The 22989-nt window shown below is 50.1% G+C and overlaps 5 protein-coding genes across 6 annotated transcripts; 3 read left to right on the top strand and 2 right to left on the bottom strand.

The window, feature by feature from the left end:
• Positions 1 to 38: 38 nt before the first annotated feature.
• On the bottom strand, positions 39 to 4732 carry LOC108022444 (lysosome membrane protein 2). 2 transcript variants are annotated; one of them, XM_017091346.3, is made up of 7 exons: positions 3467 to 4732; positions 2057 to 2353; positions 1905 to 1996; positions 1620 to 1847; positions 1273 to 1545; positions 627 to 1218; positions 39 to 566 (listed from the first exon to the last, which is right to left on the bottom strand). In XM_017091346.3, exons 2-7 carry the CDS (start codon positions 2337 to 2339, stop codon positions 217 to 219), a joined length of 1818 nt encoding a protein of 605 aa, XP_016946835.1. In that variant the 5' UTR covers positions 2340 to 2353; positions 3467 to 4732; the 3' UTR covers positions 39 to 216. The 2 variants fall into 2 exon arrangements, with proteins under 2 accessions (XP_016946835.1, XP_050743406.1); XM_050887449.1 differs by lacking the exon at positions 3467 to 4732 and adding an exon at positions 2723 to 2842.
• Positions 4733 to 6312: 1580 nt separating this feature from the next.
• Positions 6313 to 15084, top strand: LOC108022445 (lysosome membrane protein 2). Its single transcript, XM_017091348.2, is given in 8 exon segments — positions 6313 to 6352; positions 11782 to 11817; positions 11820 to 11909; positions 12716 to 12968; positions 13030 to 13203; positions 13263 to 13834; positions 13892 to 14013; positions 14070 to 15084. Coding segments are annotated over 8 exon segments (1653 nt in total). The 5' UTR covers positions 6313 to 6327; the 3' UTR covers positions 14451 to 15084.
• Positions 15085 to 16753: 1669 nt separating this feature from the next.
• On the top strand, positions 16754 to 18781 carry LOC108022446 (lysosome membrane protein 2). The gene is made up of 4 exons (XM_017091349.3): positions 16754 to 17553; positions 17609 to 18011; positions 18077 to 18327; positions 18389 to 18781. The coding sequence occupies exons 1-4, from the start codon at positions 16942 to 16944 to the stop codon at positions 18647 to 18649; spliced, it is 1527 nt and encodes a 508-aa protein (XP_016946838.1). The 5' UTR covers positions 16754 to 16941; the 3' UTR covers positions 18650 to 18781.
• Positions 18782 to 20307: 1526 nt separating this feature from the next.
• On the top strand, positions 20308 to 21394 carry LOC108022909 (ejaculatory bulb-specific protein 3). Its single transcript, XM_017092116.2, has 2 exons — positions 20308 to 20472; positions 20920 to 21394. Exon 2 carries the CDS (start codon positions 20933 to 20935, stop codon positions 21296 to 21298), a length of 366 nt encoding a protein of 121 aa, XP_016947605.1. The 5' UTR covers positions 20308 to 20472; positions 20920 to 20932; the 3' UTR covers positions 21299 to 21394.
• Positions 21354 to 22447, bottom strand: LOC108022908 (m-AAA protease-interacting protein 1, mitochondrial). Its single transcript, XM_017092115.3, has 2 exons — positions 21687 to 22447; positions 21354 to 21632 (listed from the first exon to the last, which is right to left on the bottom strand). The coding sequence occupies exons 1-2, from the start codon at positions 22334 to 22336 to the stop codon at positions 21491 to 21493; spliced, it is 792 nt and encodes a 263-aa protein (XP_016947604.1). The 5' UTR covers positions 22337 to 22447; the 3' UTR covers positions 21354 to 21490.
• Between the last annotated feature and the right edge of the window lie 542 nt (positions 22448 to 22989).

Raw genomic sequence — 22989 nt, 5'->3', positions numbered from 1 at the left:
GATCAGCTAGAATTAAAGTCACGCCTAAGAACAAAAAGTTAAAGATTATAAACAGTTTATTGAACGAGTCTATATACATATATCAGATGACTACGGACTACAGGTAACTGGCGACATTTGTTTAAGAACTATTCTAGGATAAGCGTTGACAAATTCGAAAATCTCAATAAAGTTTGAACAACTTTCCCCCAGCCCGCCCCTAACTAACTAATGGCACTATTGCGCTGCTCGGTGGCTGCTACCCTCTTGCGCGGGCAGCGGAACGGGCATGTCGATGTGGTGCACCACGACGATTTCGCCGTTCAGTGCTTCCAGCTCAGCGGACGACTTGCTCTCCTGGAGCTGCTCCTCCCGCCGACTGTTAAGGTAGTAGACTCCGGCCACGATCAGGCTGAAGGATGTCACCGATATGAGTAGGGTGCCGTACTTGAGGGTCTGCTGAATGGCGTTCAGCCCGAAGGTGCTTATGTACAACGTATGGAGCACGTCCTCGGAAATGTCACCGGATGTGATCTCGATCCACATCAGAGGCAGAATGGTGGTGTTCTTCAGTCGCCTTCCCTGATCTAAACAAGGCAGAGCTATTAGTATGGTTCAAATGCAAATATAAACTCTTTTGAGCTTACTTCTCAGTATTGGCGTCTTGTCCAACATTATGTTGATCTGGACGCGTGAGGCTCCGCTAATAGGGAAGCCGAATCGAGGATGGATGTCGGCGTAAGTCTGATGTACCGCCGCGTCCGGCTCGATGCCTTCGAATTCTTCGTATAGCTTCGGGTCGCCAGTGAAGAAGTGCGGAAACGAGGGAAAAATGGGTGCATCGCCGTAGCACTTGGTGGCATTGATCACACCGCTGGGCAGGCAGAGCTCCGTGTTTTGACAGTAACACGCGTTGGCAGAATTATTGTCGGGATGAGCGAAGACATCCATTGGTGTCCGGTAGCGCAGAACGTCGATGTCGTTGTAGATGGTAGCCTCCTTTTCGAAATGAAGTGGAACCTTCCGGCACAGGACTTGGAGGAACACATTTACGGTGCTGCGATCCTGCAGCAAATGCGGTGAGAACATCGAGGGTTCGGATCCGTCGATGCGATTGCATTCCTCTCCCTCCCAATAGTCCAATTGGGGCATCCCATTAAACTGGGTAATGATGCTGAATTTAGTGATATCGTCCTCGCCCGTGTTGATTTGCACTGAGTCCACGCTGGTGCCGTTTCGCTAATGAAGAATCTTATTTAATACGCTGATCAACGAACACATTAGACTACCTACGCTCATTAAAAGACCGAATCTCCGCCTGCCTCTGCCCAAGGACTTCAACTTGATGATGTTGTCTTCATATCCCCAGAGATAGTCGAAAACTGTGAGATTCTTGAAGAGCGGCTCCTTGAATTGGTTGATCCACATGGAGACAGGAATTCGTTCAAGCGCCTTCATGCGCTTAACAGGTCCGGCGGCAGAGATAAGTGGCACATTGGGCACCCTGACCACTTCGTCCTCCCCAATAGAAGACTTCTCCGGCAGGAACTTGTAGGACTTTCGGTCCTGAAAAAATGCAATAGTGCAAATACATTTCTTAATGTGGGGATTTTCAAAAACATTTTATAAGTGAGTCTTACCCTGAAGCTAACTGTGAAGTTTTTGTTGAATGAAACTTCGTCCTTGACGGTGTGTTCCTGGTAAGTTAGAGGTCCCACATCCACCACCTTTATCTTATCAGCGCGACCTGCCAAGTAGTCGTCGATGTTGGGGTAGTGAAAGATGTGTGCCTTAAGCAAAGTGTCAAACTTTGGATCAGGGTTCAGCCAACTTTTGGCCGTGTCAGAGTTCTCGGAGAGGATTAGGTTCTGTGGATCGTTTTGAAATAGGAATTTCATGATAGCAGGATGGATTGTCAGACTTACCTCCAGCATCGTGTTGTTGTAATACTCGGTGAACCACATTATGAAGAATCCGGTCACGCCGATTACAAAAAGCAGAAACATTACGCCCAGCACTGGAAAAGTCGAAGCGGATTAATCGAGCATGCCAGGCTTGTCAAGAGTGTTCTACTAACTTATCAGGGTTCCGATATCCTTGGACGTTGGCTCGCGGTTTTGTGCCTGATTGCGCAGGCCCAAGGCCTCCAGTATCATCTGCATCACAGTGGGCTTCTCGGCTCCATTCGCCATGCTGTAGCCTCCAAAGTTTCCCGTGCCCGTCCTACTCCGAGTGGAGTTCAGTGTAAGGGATTTGATTGCAAGGGGGGCGACTGTCCGATCGGCTTCTGGCCTAGGAGGCTGGCCCACCTCGGGGTCTTTGGCGCATGGCATTGTATTGTGACTGTGGGGGGTTGACATGTGGTCGTCGCAAGCTGAAAATGTAGTAACGGCTGTAACATCGCGCTCTTATCACTTATTATGTAGTTGAGCTGGGGTTTCAACGCTAGATTACGGTTCCCACATCCCTACACTTATGTAAGATTTCTTATTATTTGTGCATAGTGCCTATGGCCACTGACTTAGTTGCAAATCCGAGTCTTGTTCATTCAAATTCAGAGTATACATGTTATCTTTGTAAATACTAAACACGTGGCGCAACAAAGGGATCTGTTTGGCATGATTAATAGCTTATCAGGGTGGGCTCTATATAAAGGAAACTGGGGTTCATTGAACACATAACAAGACACTTCTCCCGATCACATATATTTTAATTGCTCCGACTAACAAGAATTCATTAGTACCTTTTACGGCGCAATATTAATTCTAGCTTTATTGGTTTAGTTATTAGGCCTTTAATTGAGTGTGATCTTCTGCGACGGACAGATTTTAACCATGCGTATTCAGATGTTTCCACGAACTAATCGCGGTTTTAATTCCGAGAGTAGTCGTACCTCCGGAGCTAGCTGGTTCTGCCCGTGCTGAAATCAAAGTTCAGCCGTATGTACTCTTGCCTTATCAGCAGCTCCTGCGAGTGTGTATATGTGGTACATACTTACTAGGCATTAATTCATTATTAACTGCAACAACACATTTCAGCACACTACATGTATAGAGTTGAGCTCTAGTTGGATTCGCCACCTTTGAAATCGGGTCAACGGCATATGATAAGGCGCAAACGAGCGTTGAAATTTTCCAATACTACGATCATGAACTGAAATGTGAAGGGGATTGAAGAAAGATCGGTCGGACGGCTGAATCGTTACTGATTGTTGATTTACTTGATTTCTAATCAGATAGGACTTGTGGGCCTTGAACTTTATTTTCAATCCCACAAGGTCATTCTTCCTCAGGAACCAAGTTTGCAGAAATAACGTTTATTCCTAGTTTGATTTGTAATCCTTACTTGATAAGTCCTAGGATGGCAAAACTACAAGCTACTGAGATCCAAACGTATTCTTATTTTAACCTTTAGCCCAAAGTATGGTAACCAGTGCGAGTGGGCTAGTTCTGGGAGTGCCGTAAATAATGTTTGACTTTTTACCTACCTTTGGAGCGCTTGAATTCGCCCACGGTTCAGACCTGCCACTGCGTTCTCCCGAATCGGTTGCAGAACAACGGCATTGACTGATAACGTGATGCGGGGGCGGCCAGCGCTAGCGTGGGTGGCCTGGTGGGTGGTGCTGAGCGGGAGAGCGACAGATCGGCATGCACTTGAAGTGAGCTTTGGGGCACCAGCTGATTTTCGGTGGGCAACGCAAACGTGCGCTACGTTGGGAACGGAACCACTCTCCCAGAGACGAAGTGCACCCACACCGCACGATTGGGACTCGGATTCGGATCCGCCTATCTTTCGCGCACTCTCACTCGCCGCTCACTCGCTGCTTACTCCGCTGCTCTGCACTTTCGAAGACTGCCAAACATTTGGCGTCTTAATTAACAATTTCGTCGTGTTTACGCTGGCTGAACACAGTCGTGTTTATTGAATTTTTCGGGCGTCGGTCTCTAGACCCGCTCCCCTGCGCACAGATGCTCCTGCTGGATGCACCACCTATGTATCTATGCTGCGACCGACTCGCTTTGTATCTGGTACTGGTATCTTGTATCTTGTATCTGGCGCTGGTTTCTCTGTTTCCCCCTGTTCGGTTCTTTTTGTTGCCTTGCTTCCTTTGTTCGCCTGCTTCTTTGTTTTGTCGCCGTCTCTTTTGTGGGCTCGATCGCGCACTGCCCGTTGTTGCTGTTGCTGTTGTTGTGGCTGCAGCTGGAGTCGTAGTTGTAGCTGTGATTGTAGCTAGAGCTAGAGCAGGTTTTCCACCCGAACTGAAGTTTTCCTGCCCAGCTGTGCGGGCCCGAGTCTGGGGTGGCTCAGTTTCCGCGGCCACTTCCAGCGAAGAGCAGCAATTAACGACGGACTGCCTCCGCGGAATTCGTTTATCTGGGCACGGAGTGTAAGTATGGCCCACTGCCACCGGTTGATCCACTTGCCAGTTGTTTGCCGCGATTAGCTACATACTCGGGCTGCCCACGCACTATCTGGCAGGGAAGCCTATTGAACCGATTAGATTTCGACTTCGCGGCGATGCGATCTTCGCGGGGATTAGAGAGCGGGCATGTGCCTGGGCCTGGAACTGGCACTGGCACTGGTTCTCGGCTGGACTGGACTGTGCGTACTGCCCACCAAACAAGTTATTACTACGACGTCGGAATCGGACGGAATCAGTTCGAGCTGAGCAACCGAGCAGTGCCAGCAGCGCAGTCGCTCCTCTTTCCTCATTCTTCGACGTAGCTGCCTCGGTCGACGCCGCTGCCCATGCCTCTGCCACCGCACTGATAAGCGGTCGGAGCGGTCAGCTACGATTGCTGATTACCGCTGGATGGAGCTGGCGCCGACTGCGCTGGCGAGGAATCGGGATCTCTTGTTTACTACGTAGCAGCTTCGTGCGTGCCCGCGAGACAAAGTGCAAACTTAATCGTCGAGACAAAGAAGCCTCGCGACGCACAGATAGAAGATGCACCATTCCACCCAGCTGCTCAGCCCGTTCCGCTCCAGCTTCGCATTTGCGTATCATCACTTTCGACTAAGGCTCTCTGGGAGGCGGGGTTCATAAACAGGCTTTATTGTTTTGATCACATCGAAGATAGCATGGCCAGAGCTGATGGGATTGTAACGAAGGGGGGCTAGTACACAAAGAAAAACATTCAATCCTAACACTACTTCTGAATATATTTTTCGACACCGCGGAAATTATAATATATATACGGCTACGGGAGCAAAGCGTTCCAATATATGTAGGTAACACAAATCACTGAAAATAAACATAAAACATTTACCAGAGATTTTATTCACTCTATATATGCTATATTTGTTTTATTTAAGGACGATTTTCGAAGCACACGAACTGTTATGTATGAAAACACCTTCATAAACATTAGCTGTGTATAAGAACAAAGCGTTCTTAGGGAGTTAGCTAAGTAAAAACAAAGAAAATTAGTTCCAACTGTTTTCGTTCTAAACTTGTCCGAGTGTAGGCAGATGCAGATGCAAAGTCCCCCGCCTACCGGCTATTTATAAGTGTGCGCTGTCGCCAAAACAATTTAATTATCACTTAAGTACTTTAGGTTCCCTTCGCTCATGGGCCTGCATTTCGTTTGCCCAAGCAATTAACGACGGAGAAAGGCACGGGTAGACCGCTGAGTGGATGGATGCCAAAGGTGCTCCCATACTTTGTGTTCGTTTTGCACTCGTGGGTCCCCCACCACCTATTTGGACTGGCTTATCGAGCCCCTACTCAAGTTCCTGAGTTGGCAGAGAGACCGGAAGATCGCAAGTACCCCCGCCGGAGTCGTGTTATTGAACCCCCAGCGTGTGTGCTCCGCCTTTATCAGTTTAGTCAAGAGTTTACAATTAATCCGCCGTTTCGAAACGTCCCTCGCCCGGAATCCCTGCCTAGTACCCACATCATCGGGTTTCGCATCAGCTTTTCCGATAGCCCCTCTGAACTTATTGTTTTCAACGGATCGAATGACGTGGATGGGTCTTCAATCGCTCAATCTGTCGTGCTAGCTAATAGGCAGTCAATATCGCAGAGCTGCCTGTATTGTATACCTGTGGACTCCCCTTGTTTCGGATCTGAACTCCATAGCGTATTTTACGTGGTCGGTTCTCAAGTAGGGCTGGTGGCAAAGTGGGTAACCCGAGTTAGGGCCCTGCTTAAACCGTCCGAACAGATCTTCAGACGGAGGGCACTATCCGATAGTGGTTTATCAATCCGGTTGCCAGGCAGTCAAGTGCCAAACACTTCCCGAACACACACAAGCTTCAGCAGCCGGCCGAGTATTGGTACCAAACAGTTCCGAAAGTGCTCCAAACACACTCCTGCTGCCCTTGATGGAACTCTAACCGTTGGCCATGCAGTGGGCCGACATTCTGCATAGTAAGTCTGAAATGAAAACATTGGAGAAGATTGACTTTGACACGACTTTCGGGGCCGGGGTGGGGGCAATTGATGACACGCCACGGGAGCTGAATTAACATATGCTTACGCGCTGTTGTTGTTTCCGCCGCGGTGTTTTGTTATTATTTATTGCATCACTTACAGCAACAAATGCGCCATTTTGTACGGCAGTTTACATAAACAGAAAGGTCGCATGCAACCCGGTTAGCCTTATTGGCATGCAAAGTCGCCGCGGAGTCGAGCCTCGGATACGGGTCGCAGCTAGCGAGTGTGTGTGGTTGGACTTGGCGTGGAATGTCACAGACATTGGGGCGATAATGTCTTGGCTCGCCTTCTACGTAGTCGGCGCTATTGGGCAACGGCCGTTGTTGATCTAGAATTAGGGTGTAGGCTAAGGTTGCGGTTCAACCCGAGTCTTCGTTAGGAAGCGAAAAGAAGTTTGGCTTTGGATCACATTTCGGCACTGCCATCTTGTATTTGGAATTGATATCTGGGGTGTATGTTACATAGTACAGGCTGGAGGTCTAATATTTAAAATATTACAATTATCAGTAGCTTTTATCTCCTTCAGCTTGTTTCATTGACTGTCAATTTCAACCCAATTTCTTAAAATTAATACCACTTAAGTATGATGCTTTTCAGTCAGGCCTAGAAAGCTAGCAGGTGGGTTTCTTGCTTGAAGGATTTGACAAGGTCAAAACACGTCTTCAATTACTTTAGTAATACCTTCAGTTTGTTGGAAAAATGAAATCACATATCTCAATGAAAACCAAGTCTGCCCCTGATTCACCCGGCGGAAATTCTCCACCTGTCTACTCAGAACTCCAACTGTGAAAATACGGCTGACTGGGCAGTTTAATAAATCGCATTAGTTTCATTGATTTCCCCAGCTGATTGGTTATGTAAATGCAGCCAGTTTCTGCCGCTGTTATTTCCACAGCTGGATTCGCGCATTTCCCAGAGCCCGCTTATGCTAGCCCGGGTCTTTGGCAAGATTCCGATTCTGGGCAGGCGGCAAACCAACCTTTCGCAACGCAATGCGGCAACAAAGCTCCATCGGCCATAACAATAATTTGCGATCGCTGGAGCTGTCAACTTTGCATACATTCTTTGACTGCAACCTGTCGTCGCTCGAGATGGGGACGCGAATGTGGTTGTGGTTGTGCTGGGTTTGGCAACCGTCCCGTGAGTCACTTGCCACAACAACCACGAGAGGAAAAGACCAGCGGCAGATATCATAATCGCTGCCAGTGGACGAGTGTTGGTGTGGCAATCAATGGGATTTTCGGAGTGTGCTGCATAAAACGGAACGCGCAACGCAACGCAACGAAACGAAAGACTTCAATGCAAGGCAAGGCAACAAACTTGTTTTATCAGCCTGCCCAGGCAGTGGCCACCACATGGGCCGCCTCACCCGACGCCGATCCGCTCGAGCTTTGCTCGCATGCGTTGCACTCGCACTCGCGAAACCCAAAGCTCCCGCTCGCTTACTCTCGCTTTTGCCGTGCCGCGGACTTGGGCTGTGGGGTTTGGCCTACCTGTTTATCAGGTTTTCGAGTTTCGCTTTGTCGCAACGCGAAGCCGAGCTTCTGGCCGAGCTTTCGCCGCCTGAACATCTTACGATCTTACGTTGGGGGGCCACTTAAAGACGGCGACTTCAGTTACTCGGCGGCACTGCGAGCGTTCGAGTCGTTGACGTTTTTGCCGGCGGTTGCCTACGTTGCTCACCGTTCACCGTTCACCACCACCGCTTACCTCTTACCGCTTACCGCTCACCGCTCAGCGTGTACCGTGCACCGTGCACCTTCCACGTTCAGTCCGCGCCCAAGAATCTTGGCTTGCACATCGGACAAGTCCGTGTAACCGTCGAACCCAGTGTGAGTGAGTGTTGGCCTGGCTATTTGGAAATGCCTGTGGTTTCCAGCCCGTCCCGTCCGGCCCGAATCAAACCTGCCGCACCAGATACAAGATACCAGACACCAGTAGCTGCGGCACTGGCGGCAGCAGTGTGTTGGGGCAGCAGTCGGAATCGCATTCCTAGGAATCGCCTGACTGCAGTTCGATCGCCGTTTCTGCCCCGATCGGAGGCTCAGACCCTTGGTCCCCACAGACCCCGTCGCAGTCCGAAGCCGAATCCGAATCCGCATCCCGGTCCCCAACTCCGACTCCAATCAGAGCGCTAGTTGAGCAAGACCTTGCCCAGTCAGCCAAAATGAAACCACTTCGACAGCGAGTTCGCTTGGCAGCGCTACAAAAGCGGAAAATCATTGAATTATGCTTTGGGGGCTTTGATTTTTATACTGCTGTGTTTCTGTTTCGGTTTCTTAGCCTCCGCGGCTAAACGCTGTCTGCGGCCCTGCCAAAAGCGCATTTGATGTACGTGCATAGTTTTATGATTACTTGTGTGGAAAAAGTGAAATTTCGCTCTGCACTCCACTCGAGCTGCCACGAAGCAGCGGCTCAAAGCGAAATCAAATAAAAAGTTTACCAAAACACACATTTACCAGCCGCCAGATCCGAAATTAAGCATGCGCAGGCAGAAAACCCTAAGATAAATACTCGTAAATAAATAAATAGAGGGGCCTGCAAGCTTTTGACCACATAACGATGACGATTATGTGAAGGTTGCAGCAGCCCCGGCCGCGAGCTTTGGGCCATCTCCATCTCCATCACAGCTCCATCCCATCATCAGCTCGGCTTTGGAGGGCAGGCGGAGGCTCTTAGCTGCTAGTTGATCATAAAATTGAGGTGACAATTGCCTGGCTTTGTCTTCGCCTGCTGTTGACACATTTCACTGCGAAAGCAGCCGCAAACGAGACTCTGCACTGACCTACTGAAAGTCCAAGATGAGCCGCTTCGGCCCGCACATGTCTGTCACGCCATCGACGACGACATCAACGTTGTTTAAGGCCCAACTTAAAACCCATTTCGTTGCGTATTATCAAATGCAGCCCGGGCACGGCAAAACGGCAGGTGAATCGGCAGCCGCTGGTTCACCTTTTTGGCCGTTCAGTGTCACTGTGGCCAAAATCAGGGGCAGCAGAAACAGGGGATTCGAAGCTTCAGATACCCTCTACAGCTTTGCCAGGGACAAATTGGAGGTAGGGACATATATGGGCTACTACGTTTTCATGGTTCCGGAGGATTTACTTTCAGAAATTTCTGAAGACCATATCCAACCACACTAAATATCTGTTAGTATTTCTGAAATCTTTAAAGTGACTATCCAGGTCTCTCAAGACAATAGGTTTCCAAAATCAGCGTAAATGGCATCTCGACTTTCAAGTGCGACTGTAATACCCTCGCAAGGGTAGCAGCTCCCCAATTGGGTCAGGGTAATTGCTTACACTAAATAGCTACTACCGCTTGTATTTATTTGTGCAACTCTCGAGCACAGTGAAATTATGAGACGGCTCGGCTCGACTCGATCTCTGCGCCACCAAGCTGATCAGAGCAGAAGCCGAGGCGGCGGCAGCGGATGGCTTCGCCGCGACTCCGCTTTCAGTTCAATCCACACAAAACGTGTGTTTAGAAAGTAAGTTTCTACTGAAGTTTGGATTCTGGCCGGGCGATTCGCGCTAACCGCAGCAGCAGGCGGGCACAGCTGCTAATTGAACGGCCACAACAAGTGAAACCAAAACTAAAACGCAGCTATTACATCAGCTATCGCATTTCGTTGGAATGCCGAAAAGCGCCGTCTGCTCCGCTCGGCTCTGAGCCAGGCCTCGTTGACGCTGTTGTTTTGGCAAGGTGTTGTGGCAGCTAGAGTTTCCCTTCGCGCGATTTGCATACTTCGCGGGGAGGCTGAGGCTCGGCTGATACTGATAACAGCTGCTCGGGTTCTGAGTAAACACTGGGCCACTCTGAGTCGCTCCAGTCGCCGAGGTCTGTGCAAACATTGGCCTGACTGCGACTCTGACTCAATCTCAAGGGTTCCGGCAAGTGCGCGGACTAAAACAACCCAGTGGGCCGTGAACAGAACCCAATTAGCAGGCAAACAGCTGAACAGTGGGTAGCCAAATCCGAAATTGAAATCACTGATTAATGGCTGGCCAGTGTCGCCGAAAATTCATTTGAGGTGAAATAATTGCTGGATAATTAGTATTCAATGGACATCGGCACCGCAGCAGCCATGCCAGCAGTGGTGGATCCGATGCCCAGCTCGAAGCCAGCTCGAGTTCGGCGGCGACGACCGAGTCAGAGGCGGGAGGCAGAAGTGCGACCTTGTGGGGCTCGGAGCTCTGAGCTCGGAAAGCGCAGTAAACTCGGCAAATAAAACTTCGTCGCTGTGTGCGTTGATGGGCTAGAGCGAACTCAAAGTACAAAGTTTAGCGCTTTTAGCTGAAAAAGTGGAGAAATCATTAAACGAATGGCCATTTCCGCGAGCGTCCAAGAATCGGAGACCGATAGTCCCAGGGGCGGACGTGCCAGATACGCAGCTCCATCTCCCTCGGGAGTTGGCCAGCTCGTGTCTCGCAACTCGCATTTCGCCGCATCGATAAGCGGCCGTTTGTATGCAGCTGGGGAGGAATGGGACCGCTCGATTGGGCCACAATTAAAACGCTTCTATTGTCTCCGGCCGTGCGACGCCTGCAAATGGCCCGCCGGCCATTAGCCGAAAACCATTTGCTTCGTTTTATTTGGCTCCGTTTATGAATATGAATAATGGCAGTCGGCGCTCTGCCGGGAATTGTCAATAATAAAAATAATAAAAACGTTTCGGTTTACGCACGAAAGACACGATACATACACGAATCCGAAGTATTTTGCGCTTGCGCAGCCCCGGCCTCGGTCAAGGTCCCCCGTCGCAGGTCGACCTCAGTGAGTCGGAGCCTGTCACCCATTAAAAACCGCTTAATTGCCTGAGGTCTGTCCCTGCCAGGAAGGGCGCACTGTGCTGGCGCTGGCGCTGGCTCGCTTTCAGCCAGCACAAAAGATCGCTGACTCGAAGGTTCTGGAGCCAGTCAGTCCCCCAGATTGGTTTTTTCGCTTTTGTGCGCTGTGATACATCAGCTCTTGGCTGTTGGATGTTGGCCGAAATGCTCGCACATCGACAAAGCGATGTCAAAGCTGCACAAGGCCAACACGCCCCAAACGTGTCTGTTTCTGGAGTCTTTGGGCCGCGGCATCTGTCCAAAATCTGGCATGTGCATATCGAAAGAGCGGGGGAAAAGAACGAGGGTGATCTTGAGACCCAATGTCGTTCAGAGCCCGGTGATCAAAATGTGATATTGAATGATTATTTTCCTGTTTATCGGGCTGCCAGTGGGCAATTATAGATTAACGAGTCTTGACCACAATTTAACCGGTATTACGGCCAGTCAGGCCGTGTGTGTGTGTGTGTGTTTCTAGGTCCCAGGGAAAACAACGCGGTATGCTTTATGTATAATTTTATTTTGCATTTTTAGTTAACTACTGCAAGGCGGTCTGCTCTCGACTCTCCAGCACCCCAACCCCAACACCGAATCCGTCAGCATGAACGGGCCGAAACACAAGTTTTGCACTAAACTCTCCAGCACCTATCTCAGAAAATGGTGTAAGTATTCCCTAGCGAAGATAAGATTTAGAGGGCTTAGCCTAGGGGTGTTCCGCCAAGGCCACCTGATTGCATAACGCATTCCTTGCGTTCAAGAAATTACCATATGGATTTCCGCCTCATAATAGTAATAACCCCATCAACCAATTTATGCACAACGCAATGGAAGGTGGAATCGCCAGTCAAGTACTGAGTTCCCGCAGATGAGATGTTATAACTCCACGTGCCACGTTGTTGTTTTGATCCGACGCTACACAAAGTCCGACTGGTTAGACTGGTATGCGAGTGGAAATATTGTTAATTCCGAAGTACGTGTAGGACAAACTGGATATCCGAGGCCTTCCTATTTACCCGACAGTTCCCTTCCTATAATCTACCTGTGACAATACATCTCGTGTTGTAACTTTCCAGAGATCTTCTGCCAGGAGTACTCCGAATCCGGTTATAGTTTCAAGTAGACTTTCCAGTTCTGGCCTCGCAGCATCTATAATTTGCTTGCCATTACTCAATCTCAATTAATTGGGTGTATTTATAGATAATGGGTGATTGTACAACCAGAAGCTAAAGGTCAAAGGGTCAGTGAATCATGCGAGATGCTCGATCGGCGGTGTATAAATATTTATGTCACATCCCAAACACTGCTATCGAGCGGATTCAGTCGAGTGCAAACTGAAATATTAGGTCCGATCACAGGCAAACACACTTTCCTCACGTTTCCCCGCCCAATATCAGATGACTCAACGCATTTATTCAGTAATTTATGCAATGGGTGAACAATTGTTCAACAATTCACTTCGCTTTTCCAGGGATTACGATCGTCGTGGCATCGGCACTGATAATTGGCGGCATTGTGGTGGCCTGTGAATTCTCCGTGCTGATCGATGCCGTCGTGGACCGCATGGTGGCCCTGCGTCCCGGCGCCAAGACCTTCGGCTGGTGGGCCAAGCCCCCGGTGGAGCCCAGAATCAGCCTGTACATCTACAATGTCACCAATGCGGACGACTTCCTCAGCAACGGCTCCAAGGCCATTGTCGACGAGGTGGGGCCCTACGTTTACAGGTAAGTGATCTTCAATTGTGGCGCATATGACATCAGTCTGAATACCACACCTCGTCTGCAGCGAGACCTGGGAAAAGGTGAACATCGTGGAGAATGACAATGGCACGCTGAGCTACAATCTGCGCAAGATCTACTCGTTCCGCGAAGATCTCTCGGTGGGACCCGAAGACGACGTGGTGATTGTGCCCAACATTCCCATGCTGAGCGCCACCTCGCAGAGCAAACACGCGGCCAGGTAAGCAAAAACCTCCTGACCATGGACCCCTGGATTGACCCTGATCTTGTCTGGTTCAGGTTCCTCCGCCTGGCCATGGCCAGCATCATGGACATTCTGAAAATCAAGCCGTTCGTGCAGGTGTCCGTGGGCCAGCTGCTCTGGGGCTACGAGGACCCGCTGCTCAAGCTGGCCAAGGACGTGGTGCCCAAGGAGCAGAAGCTGCCCTACGAGGAGTTTGGCCTGCTGTACGGCAAGAACGGCACCTCCTCCGACCGCGTCACTGTGAACACAGGCGTGGACCATATTGAAAAGTACGGCATCATCGACAACTTCAACGGGCGCACCCACCTGCCCCACTGGACCACCGATGCGTGCAACACACTGGCCGGAACAGATGGCTCTATCTTCCCCCCTCACATCACCCACGACCGCATCCTGCACGTGTACGACAAGGACCTGTGCCGCCTGCTGCCCCTGGTCTTCGAGAAGGAGGTGGTGACCTCGAACGAGGTGCCCGGATACCGCTTCACCCCGCCGGAGTGGGTCTTCGCCGATGTGGACAGCCACCCGGACAACATGTGCTTCTGCCCCGCGGGCAAGCCCTCTTGCTCCCCCAACGGACTCTTCAACGTCTCCCTCTGCCAATACGGTGAGAATGAATCTATGATCTAGTTTCCATTGAGTGCTATCGTGAAGTTTTCCGCAGATTCCCCCATCATGCTAAGTTTCCCGCACTTCTATCTGGCCGACGAAAGCCTGAGGACCCAAGTGGAGGGTATTTCCCCGCCCATGAAGGAAAAGCATCAGTTCTTCTTCGACGTCCAGCCTGTAAGTCCTCAAAATAATCCATCTTTTTATATACTGCATGTACAATGTATTTGCAGAAAATGGGAACCACGCTGAGAGTGCGCGCCCGTATCCAGATCAATTTGGCCGTGAGCCAGGTGTTCGACATCAAGCAGGTGGCCAACTTCCCGGACATCATCTTCCCCATCCTGTGGTTCGAGGAGGGCATCGACAACCTGCCCGACGAGGTCACCGACCTTATGCGCTTCGCCGAGCAGGTGCCGCCCAAGATCCGCGTGGCACTCATCGTGGGCCTGTGCGCCCTGGGCGTGATACTGCTGCTGCTGTCGACCTTCTGCCTCATCCGCAACTCGCACCGGCAGAGCACCCTGCACCTGGAGGGCTCCAACTACCTGGCCACTGCCCAGGTGGACATGAACAAGAAGCAGAACAAGGATAACCAACCCGCCAGATACTAGGCGCTCTAGTCGGAGTCTGGTCGCAGTCCGAGGGTTCTCTGGGTGTCTTAGTTTAGCATAAGCCGTAGATAGGAACTGGGACTAGCCCACCCCACTTCCACCCCAAATCCCCACTACCAAGCCCGCTCCCACTCCCATCCCCAATCCCGAATCCCAACCCCATTCCCGAAGGGAATGTGTCTCTGTAGTTTAGAAGAAATGGAGCTGGGAAGACTTGTATGTATTTGTATGTGTATCTGTATCTATTGTATTGTATGTAGGTTATCTTGTAAGTAAGCGTTATGAAAATTTTGATGTGTAGTCTAACGAAACAGTCGGTGGTCGCCTTAAGGCTCAAAGCTTCGACTTATAGTAGACTTATATTTGTTATACCAAAACGGAAACCGATCCCGTACTGCTTTCGATTACCCTGTTGAATATGAAATTTATGTCCAGATAATCAAGTCACAAAACTCGAAACGTTTCTCAAATAAAGCAAAGTTCCGTCCTTGAATACAAATGTGCTTCATTAGACCAAATGCAGGACAAGCTCCGCACAGAAAATGTATATTCTATAAATACATAATTCTATCGATCGAATGTACAATTTATATGCAATAATGTGTACAATAAACTACGATATTTTAATTATAAATCGACCATAATCTTCCACCGATCCATATACGCCTCAAAAGCTGCCCCATCTTTGGAGATGATTGTTGTCCAGGCCTAGCTGGCTCTTAAATCGGCCCAGGGATCGGCCCAGGGCGGATAAAAGCTGGGTTCTGCTTTTGGTAATATTATAATAATAGAAATAATAGTTTGAAATATATTTTTTGATTAATTTTATTTCGAAGAAAGTTTATCACTTATACGCACTGGTGACCGATCAAATATCATATTATCTTATTAATTCAGGTGGAGTACACCCTGTTTTATTTCACACTTCATTAAAGGGTAGATTTTACACCTTGGGCGGAGCAGTGACTGGTGAAGAATTGAATAAATACTTCTAGCACCAAGCCCTGAGTGTACGTATGAGTAATGTGTTGGAAGAATATTGAGCTCACTGGACAACGTCTTAAACCATTTAAAACCGACCTTTTTGGGCTTGTCTTATGACTTAATCTATAGTTTACAATGTTTTCGATGTTTTAAGAATGAATGTTAAAACTATAAGCTTGCAGAATATCACTTCTGTTTTCAACACTCTAAAATTGAATTTCAGTTTCGAATTGACATCAGCAATTTGTCGGTTTCGGCTCAATCCCAAAAGTATGCAACCTTACAGATTTTACCCAATGGAAAGTGAAATCAAATATTTTTTAACTATTATAATTATCATTCAAGCACACTACTTCAGAAGGGTAGAAGAATAAATAGGTACATTTGGTTTTACTATAGCCGATATTGACAACAATAAAAAGATACATTTGCACTTGATAGAAATACCAGTCAAATATTTAATATAAGAAAAAACCGGTAAATTATAAGATTAGTCAATGGTAATTACTTGGGTTATTTTTAAGCTGTTTACTATCATTATTAGTACCATGCTAATTTGTATAAGCTTAACAAATGCTATAAACAATAAATGATTCGACTTCGGTTAAAAGTACAACAGATTAAATAATGCGACATTAAATTTTGGCACCAGTTGAAGAAGCTTATAGTATTTAGTAGTATTTGAAATGTATAGTACTTTCACAATGTTTTGAGTCAAGACATTTGACCCCGATTAAAAGCAGAAGTGATTTCGAAGTGCGTCATAAAGGGCATATTGACTGTTATCATGAGGAGTCCACGAACTTTGCAGTGGACATATGGGACAGACCGGATTCTGCAGCATGGCCATAAAGATGTCTATTAATACGAGATTCCGAGCTGGGACCAGATCAGACGGACCAGCCAGAGCCAGACTTTAATGGCGAGTCATTTGTTTCGCTGCACGTTTGGATGCTCGCGCACTGATAAGGCAGCCGGCTCTGTCTGTGCCTGATAAGGCCACCTCCGCCGGAACCCCAGGGCAGAGTCGCCTGTTCGACTGCAGGCCATCCACACCTGCCACCTATGCATCCCCATCAAGGTCAGCGCGTTCCCGGGGGGTCTCTCTGGAGGGAGGTGGCAGAGCGGCAGTGAGGCTGTACGGCTGTACGAAGAGGTCCACAGCCCCGCTCCAGGCCGAGTCGAATCTGCGTTTTGGACAACTTCTATGCTCGGGTCGGAGGCCCCTCGTTATCACTGTTATTCCCCAGCGTTGGCTAAGCAGAGTCAGCTCCCGGGCTCTGCTGATAGCCTTTCTGCTATTCGATTCTAAAATTTTTTTTCACTACGTTTCGATTTGAATGAAACGGAGGACGGAGGATGGACGGCAGGGAGACTAGTGATAAGTGATTGGAAGGCAATTGCCGAAGGCGCTTAGAATTGAGCTCAAACGGATCGCGTGTTTTCCCCGACTCGGACGCACATCACTCCGGTCTCTGGTTTCCGTCCAGCCGTACTTAGCCCGAAAATGAGGTTCGTTCAGTGGCTGAAAATAGTGCTCTGCCTGCTCCTCGCGGCCCTAAATGTCTACCTCTTCGTGGTGTCCTGGGGCGCGGACTATCCGATCCTGGTGGCCAGGGAGCATATACGCTTCCGCCAGGAGATGCCCACCATGGACAGTTGGATAAACTCGCCGTTCGGGAAGCTGAAGAACTACATCTTCAACGTGACCAACGCTGAGGAGTTCCGAAGCGGTCGCACCAACAAGCTGAAGGTTGAGGAGATCGGGCCCATCGTTTACAAGATCATCGGCTACAACGACATCTTGGAGCGCAACGCGACGAACGTGAAGTACCGCAAGCACCGGTACCGCATAGTGGAGTTCCTCCCGGAGGAGAGCGTGGCTCCCGACGTCCTCAACTGGACCATAACGTCCACGAACAACGTAATCCTGGGCGCAGCGGCAAAACTTAAGCATACGCTGCCCATTGCGCACCTCGGTTTTGATGCGGCGCTCATGATGGAGGACATCTTTGTCACCGACAGCGTCTACTACTTTCTGTGGGAGTTCACACGGCCGCTCCTGCAGTCCCTCTCCAGGATAACCAACATAAGGCCCAACGTCGCCGTGCTGTACAACGTAAGTGTTTCGTCCACCTGTTCGTTGAATGCTCCGCGCTAAGCTCTTCCCGCAGGCTCTCAAGGAGAAGGAGGAGGTCTATTCGGTGAAAATCGGGCCGGAGCACGGCATTGAGAACTTCTTCCGTATCGAGACCCTCAATGACGAGGTGATCATTCGGGAGCAACGCCCGCACACCCGCCGGTATGACTCTGACACATGTCCGTTCAACGTGACCGGAGCGCTGGACAACTCCCTGTTTCCTCCCTTTGTCCAGCCGGACACGCCGCTGGACATAGTGGCCATCGAGTCCTGCCGGGTCCTTCCGCTCACCTACCAGCGCCAGGAGCGCTACAATGGCCTCGACACCTTCCGCTACACGCTGCTCCAGGCGCACCAGAAGCCCCCGGGGTGCCTGGACACCAGCTACGGCGTCAAGCTGTACGACGGGATGTTCGATGTCTCCCAGTGTGTGATAAGTACGGCTCTTGGTTAGAAGTGCCCAAATAGCATATGGTAACCCAGAAATCTAAATCCTCCGAAGATGACGCGCCATCCGCTTTCTCGATGCCGCACTTCTACGGCAGCAGCTACAACTGGAGCGAGCACTACGAGGGATACACGCCGAACGCCGAGGACCACGAACCCTACATTCTGCTGGAGCCCGTCACTGGCATTCCAGTCTCGGAAAAGTACCGCTTCCAGTCCAACATCCCCATCCCGGATCTCAGGGGGTTCAGCAACCGCTTAAGGAGGTTCAGCAACATGATGATCCCCAGCTTCTGGTACGAGTTTGTAAGTATCCCGCAGCCTGCTGCTTTCGCAAGGTGTGTGCTCAGACTCCAAGCCCTTCCAGGAAATGGGCCAGCTGCCCGGATTCGTGACCGCCCTGATGTGGATCAACGTGAACGTCGTGTCCCACATGAAGCCGTACTGCATGGCGTTCTTCCTGCTGGTGGCCTTGTGGAGCGGCCTAAAGGCGGCCAGAGTGGCCTGCGGCGACATCGGCTACGTGGGCCTCCTCCGCAAGCTCTGCTGCTGCGGCATGGGCGCAGCCACCGCGCTGGAGACCAAGTTCCAGGCCCCCACTCCCTCCCTGCATGTGACTGTCAAGTAGTGCCTACTGATGTGATCTACCCAGACTGGACCAGTGTCTATATGTGTACAAGACTTAGGCTAAGGCTAGAGGTGTTGCTGCCGATGCACTATCAGTAGTTCGCCGTTACGTAATATACGATTATGAGGAAAATTGAATGTGCCTCATTTCACCTTATCTGTCAGCCAGCCAACCAGTCAGCCGGCCAGACGGCCAGACGGCCAGGTCTAAGCGGTCCTCCACTGCCCGCTGCCTCCCCGCCCACCTCAGCTCCCTCGATGATCCGATCCGGCGGTTTGAGGTCGCGGCTCTGTTTGATTCGCCCCGCCTCTTGTGCCGTGCGGCGTGACACTGAAAGCTTGGGCACGTACTGGCCGAAGATTTATTTTGCGTTTACTATATTCAATCTGTGCATTTACTTTTTATTGTTAGTATTTCTTCAGGCCCTGTTGTTGTGGATTTTGCGGTTTGTTTACTTTTGCTTCGCCTTGTTTGCTTCTCCTTCGCCTTCCTGAACCTGAACTTTTGCACATGTCTCATGATCTTCCCGAGCCGCGATGCTGATGCCCTGTCCGGCTTCAAGGTAAGTCACCCCGGCCCCTGGGCCCCTCCGTCCAGCTGTCCGGAAACACGTCAGGGAGTTTTTTTCCCTTCGGAACACGCTCGATTTGCATAAATCGATACCCCCAGCGCTCGGGGCAAAGGATGCCCCAATTTAAATGTTAATCACCGCCGACAAGCCGAAAGTTGTTTGAATAATTGGCACGAGAGTTATGTCACAGGTGGAGAGTCAACGCGCTGATTTATTGACCTCCCTACCCCGGACCCAGACCCAGGCGCAGAGACTCAGACTCAGACTGAGATTCAGACCGCGCGAAGCCGATCCGGCGGATCCGTAGAATCAGTATTGCCGTCAGAGTCGTAAAATGCTCATAATTATACGAGGGTATAAAGTGTATTTTGGCTTTATGGCCAATTACCGCCGACCCCAGCGGACTAGAATAGTCTGCGGCTCAGACTGGGCTCCATTAGCGAGCGCTGCTTCTGGCCCAAGTGCGGACGAAGGAAAGCCCAGTCACGGCGAGATGGCCGAAATGTCCACCTGGCCGGGGAAATCCCAATTGCTCAGCCAGACCAGTTGGAATCGATCGGGCGCGCCAAAACAAAATCACACACGCCCGAAGAGCTTTCGAAATCTGGTTAAGTCTAGACTGGTGCGTGCGATTCATGACGCCAAAGATAATTAAAAGGGAAATGGAAATGCATAAAAGTGATTACAACACAGCGCCGCAGTGTTAGCACTACCAAATGCGCTCGTTAAGTCGGGAAAGAGTCGGAAACCGAACTCCACCGAGCTCCAGTGGCAGCTGCGAGTCTCGGAGCAGCCAAGACCGACTGGCAAAATCGACATGTAAATTTTAATTTTCACGTACGTCAATGCTTTTCCTACGAATTTCGTACGTGAACGGGTAAACAAACGATCGGGGTGTGAGAGATGAATCTGTGATAAAACTCCCATTCCATTCCACCCTTTGAACCGCTGGCCGACTCGAGAGTCGAGCTTGCCGAAATTCGGCTGAAAAACCTTAAGTCAGTCATCGAAAATCCGGTTCGGTTTGTCAGCTTTGGGTCTACACTGTGCCGCGACTTTGGCCAAGCCCGCAGCCGCCTCCCCGCGTGCTAAAGCTCCCGGCGCCGGAGAGCTGGCCATTGCGCTCAGTGTAGGAGCCGCCAAAGCTCCTGGTATAAAAGCCAGGCCGACAGGCTAACTGCTCGCAAACCAAGCTGCGCCTTCGTCCGCACCACAACTGCACCTCCAGGCCACCGAAACCTCCGGAAGAGAAGTGAGTACTCCATCTAGCCGTGTTTAGCTGGGCCGACTGCCCCAAAGGAAACGAGGAAAGCGAAACCCGCACCGATTGCGTAAACCAGAGCAACTGTCCGCTGGACTGCACGGATTTAAGTAGCCAGCCACATAGAAGTGGAAAGCGGCTAAGCCGACGTGGTAGTGAAATTGTGAAATCTTCTTTATAAAATATTGAAACCAAACGATCGCCAATTAGTATGCATATGCGATATATATGCCAAGGGCCATAAATAATGCATGAAGAAGGTGGGCAGCGCAACAGTCGCCTCGGATGATTCCCACAAGTCGAAAAGCTGAGACTGGGCGACGCCTTCTAATTAGATGCGATGCTCAGCCGGCGAGCAGATGTCCCACTTCTTAGCCCTAAGCCTCTGTTTTTCTTCTTATACCGTTGCTGACTTGAAAATCTCGCCTGTCTTTGCAGCACATCCTCCAAGATGAAAGCATCACTAGCCATCGTGTTCTGCGTGCTCGCCGGTCTGGCGGCCGCCGCCAGCAACAAGCAGTACACCAGCAAGTTCGACAACGTCAACGTGGACGAGGTTCTGGGCAACGACCGGGTGCTGAACAACTACCTCAAGTGTCTCATGGAGAAGGGCCCGTGCACGCCGGAGGGGCGCGAGCTGAAGCGCCTGCTGCCCGACGCCCTGCAGTCCGACTGCTCCAAGTGCACCGATGTCCAGCGCCGCAACTCGCAGAAGGTGATCAACTTCCTGCGTGCCCACAAGGCCGGCGAGTGGAAGCTGCTGCTGGACAAGTACGATCCCCAGGGCCTCTACAGGGCAAAGCACGAGAAACACTAGGCTCGCCACACTCCACTCAGCTCCATGCACTCATTTCACATGAACCTAATTTAAATCAGAGATCCACAGTAAAGATTTTAGTTTTTTATACCTAAATGCGGCAAACGAAACTTTAATTCCAACTATGGGGGTGGCTAATATCGGCTAGGGGGCGGCGAACAGTGGCGGCAGGTGGAAGCCCTTGAGTAGGTGTTATTTGGTCTCGTTGATGAGGTCGATGGCCCTGAACTGGTTGGCCACATTGATCGTCCAGTCGGAGTGCTGTCCGGCTGTGAACTCCTTCACGAAGCGGTAGTTGCAGATGAACACCTTGTCCTGGTACTCGGGCAGGGTGCTGCAGTAGAGTGGGTCAGGGGATGTTTCAACGGCAAAGGCAACCCCGACTTACCCCATGTTCCACGGAATCTCCTCGCCGCGCTCCCGCATCTCGGACAAACCGCGCATCACGTGGAACACCATGGTGATCTCGACGAAGCGCTTCTGCAGCTTGTCGTTCGCCTCGTCGAACATAATGCCCACTTGGTAGGGGAAGCTGAGGTAGATGTCGCTCTCCTTGATCTCCAGCTGTCGCCGCTGCGTCATCGAGAGCTTCTGGATGACGGGCCGCAGCTCCGCAATCGCCTCGGGTGAGACCAGCTTGTCCAGCGAGTCCAGGTCGCCGCCCATCAGTCTTGAGGACACCACTTGCAGGGCTTGCTTGGCGCCGTAAATAAAGTCCTTCAGCTGAAACTCGCTGTCGAAGTAGGGGCGGATGATAAACTGGATGGTAATCCAGTTCTTGAGGGTGTTCAGCGCCGAGGGCCACACGATCTCGGGGAAGTCCATGAGGCGGGGCAGTCGGTTGTGGCTCTCCCTGGCCTCCTGCTCCTTCTTATCCTGCTCCTGGGGCACAGAAGCGAAGGACCGCCTTGCCGGCTGCATGGGGCTCGCGATGGCGCGCGTATCCTGTGTCCTGGAGGCTGCCACAATGGGTCTGGGCTGCAGACGCGTCAGGGAGGTCCTGGCCATGGCCAGGCAGCGTCTTAGCGTGTGCTGCATGTCGAAAATTGCACTTTTAGCTGTGCAATTGCTTTGATTTAAAAACTGTTATTGCACTAGAGGTAACATAAGGTTTTCACCAGTGATGCCAGCCTGGCTATTTTCACGTCAAATGTGGTTTTCGATAGGTAAGAGCCCGTTGTTTTGGCTATTACAACAAACAAATCATGATACCCTCATCAGTTATCGATACAGCACAAAAGGCCAGTGCTGCCAGCCTAGCTGTTTTCCAATGTCCAATAAGAATGAATGAAATAACAACAGTTCTATTTCTAGCTATTTGCAAATTTTAAAATTCTACGTTACTATTTTTTTATATTAGGGTTAACGTAAGCTTAATACTAGACAAAGGATGACCTCCGGCTGCTGGCCTTGCAAGGCCTTTGATCTCTGAACTGGGCTCACCTCCATTTAAGTTTGGTCAAAAGGCAATATCAAAGAAACGAATTAAAAGGCAGTGCAACAAGCGAACTAGGACAACAAAAACGGATGAACATATTTTGAATACCATTTAAGTTGCAGATTTACCTTATTTGTTGAGCTCTACCAACCTAATTATTTATATTTGTGACTTTCTTTTATTTCAGATTTTATCAACCTATTTTTAATAATAATCCGTTATTTTCATCGACATTATTCGTAAATTATTACAA

This window comes from Drosophila biarmipes, chromosome 2R, assembly GCF_025231255.1.
Source record: "Drosophila biarmipes strain raj3 chromosome 2R, RU_DBia_V1.1, whole genome shotgun sequence".
NCBI lineage: Eukaryota > Metazoa > Arthropoda > Insecta > Diptera > Drosophilidae > Drosophila > Drosophila biarmipes.
Note: the sequence above shows the minus strand (reverse complement) of the source record. Positions and strands in the feature narration are given on the sequence as shown.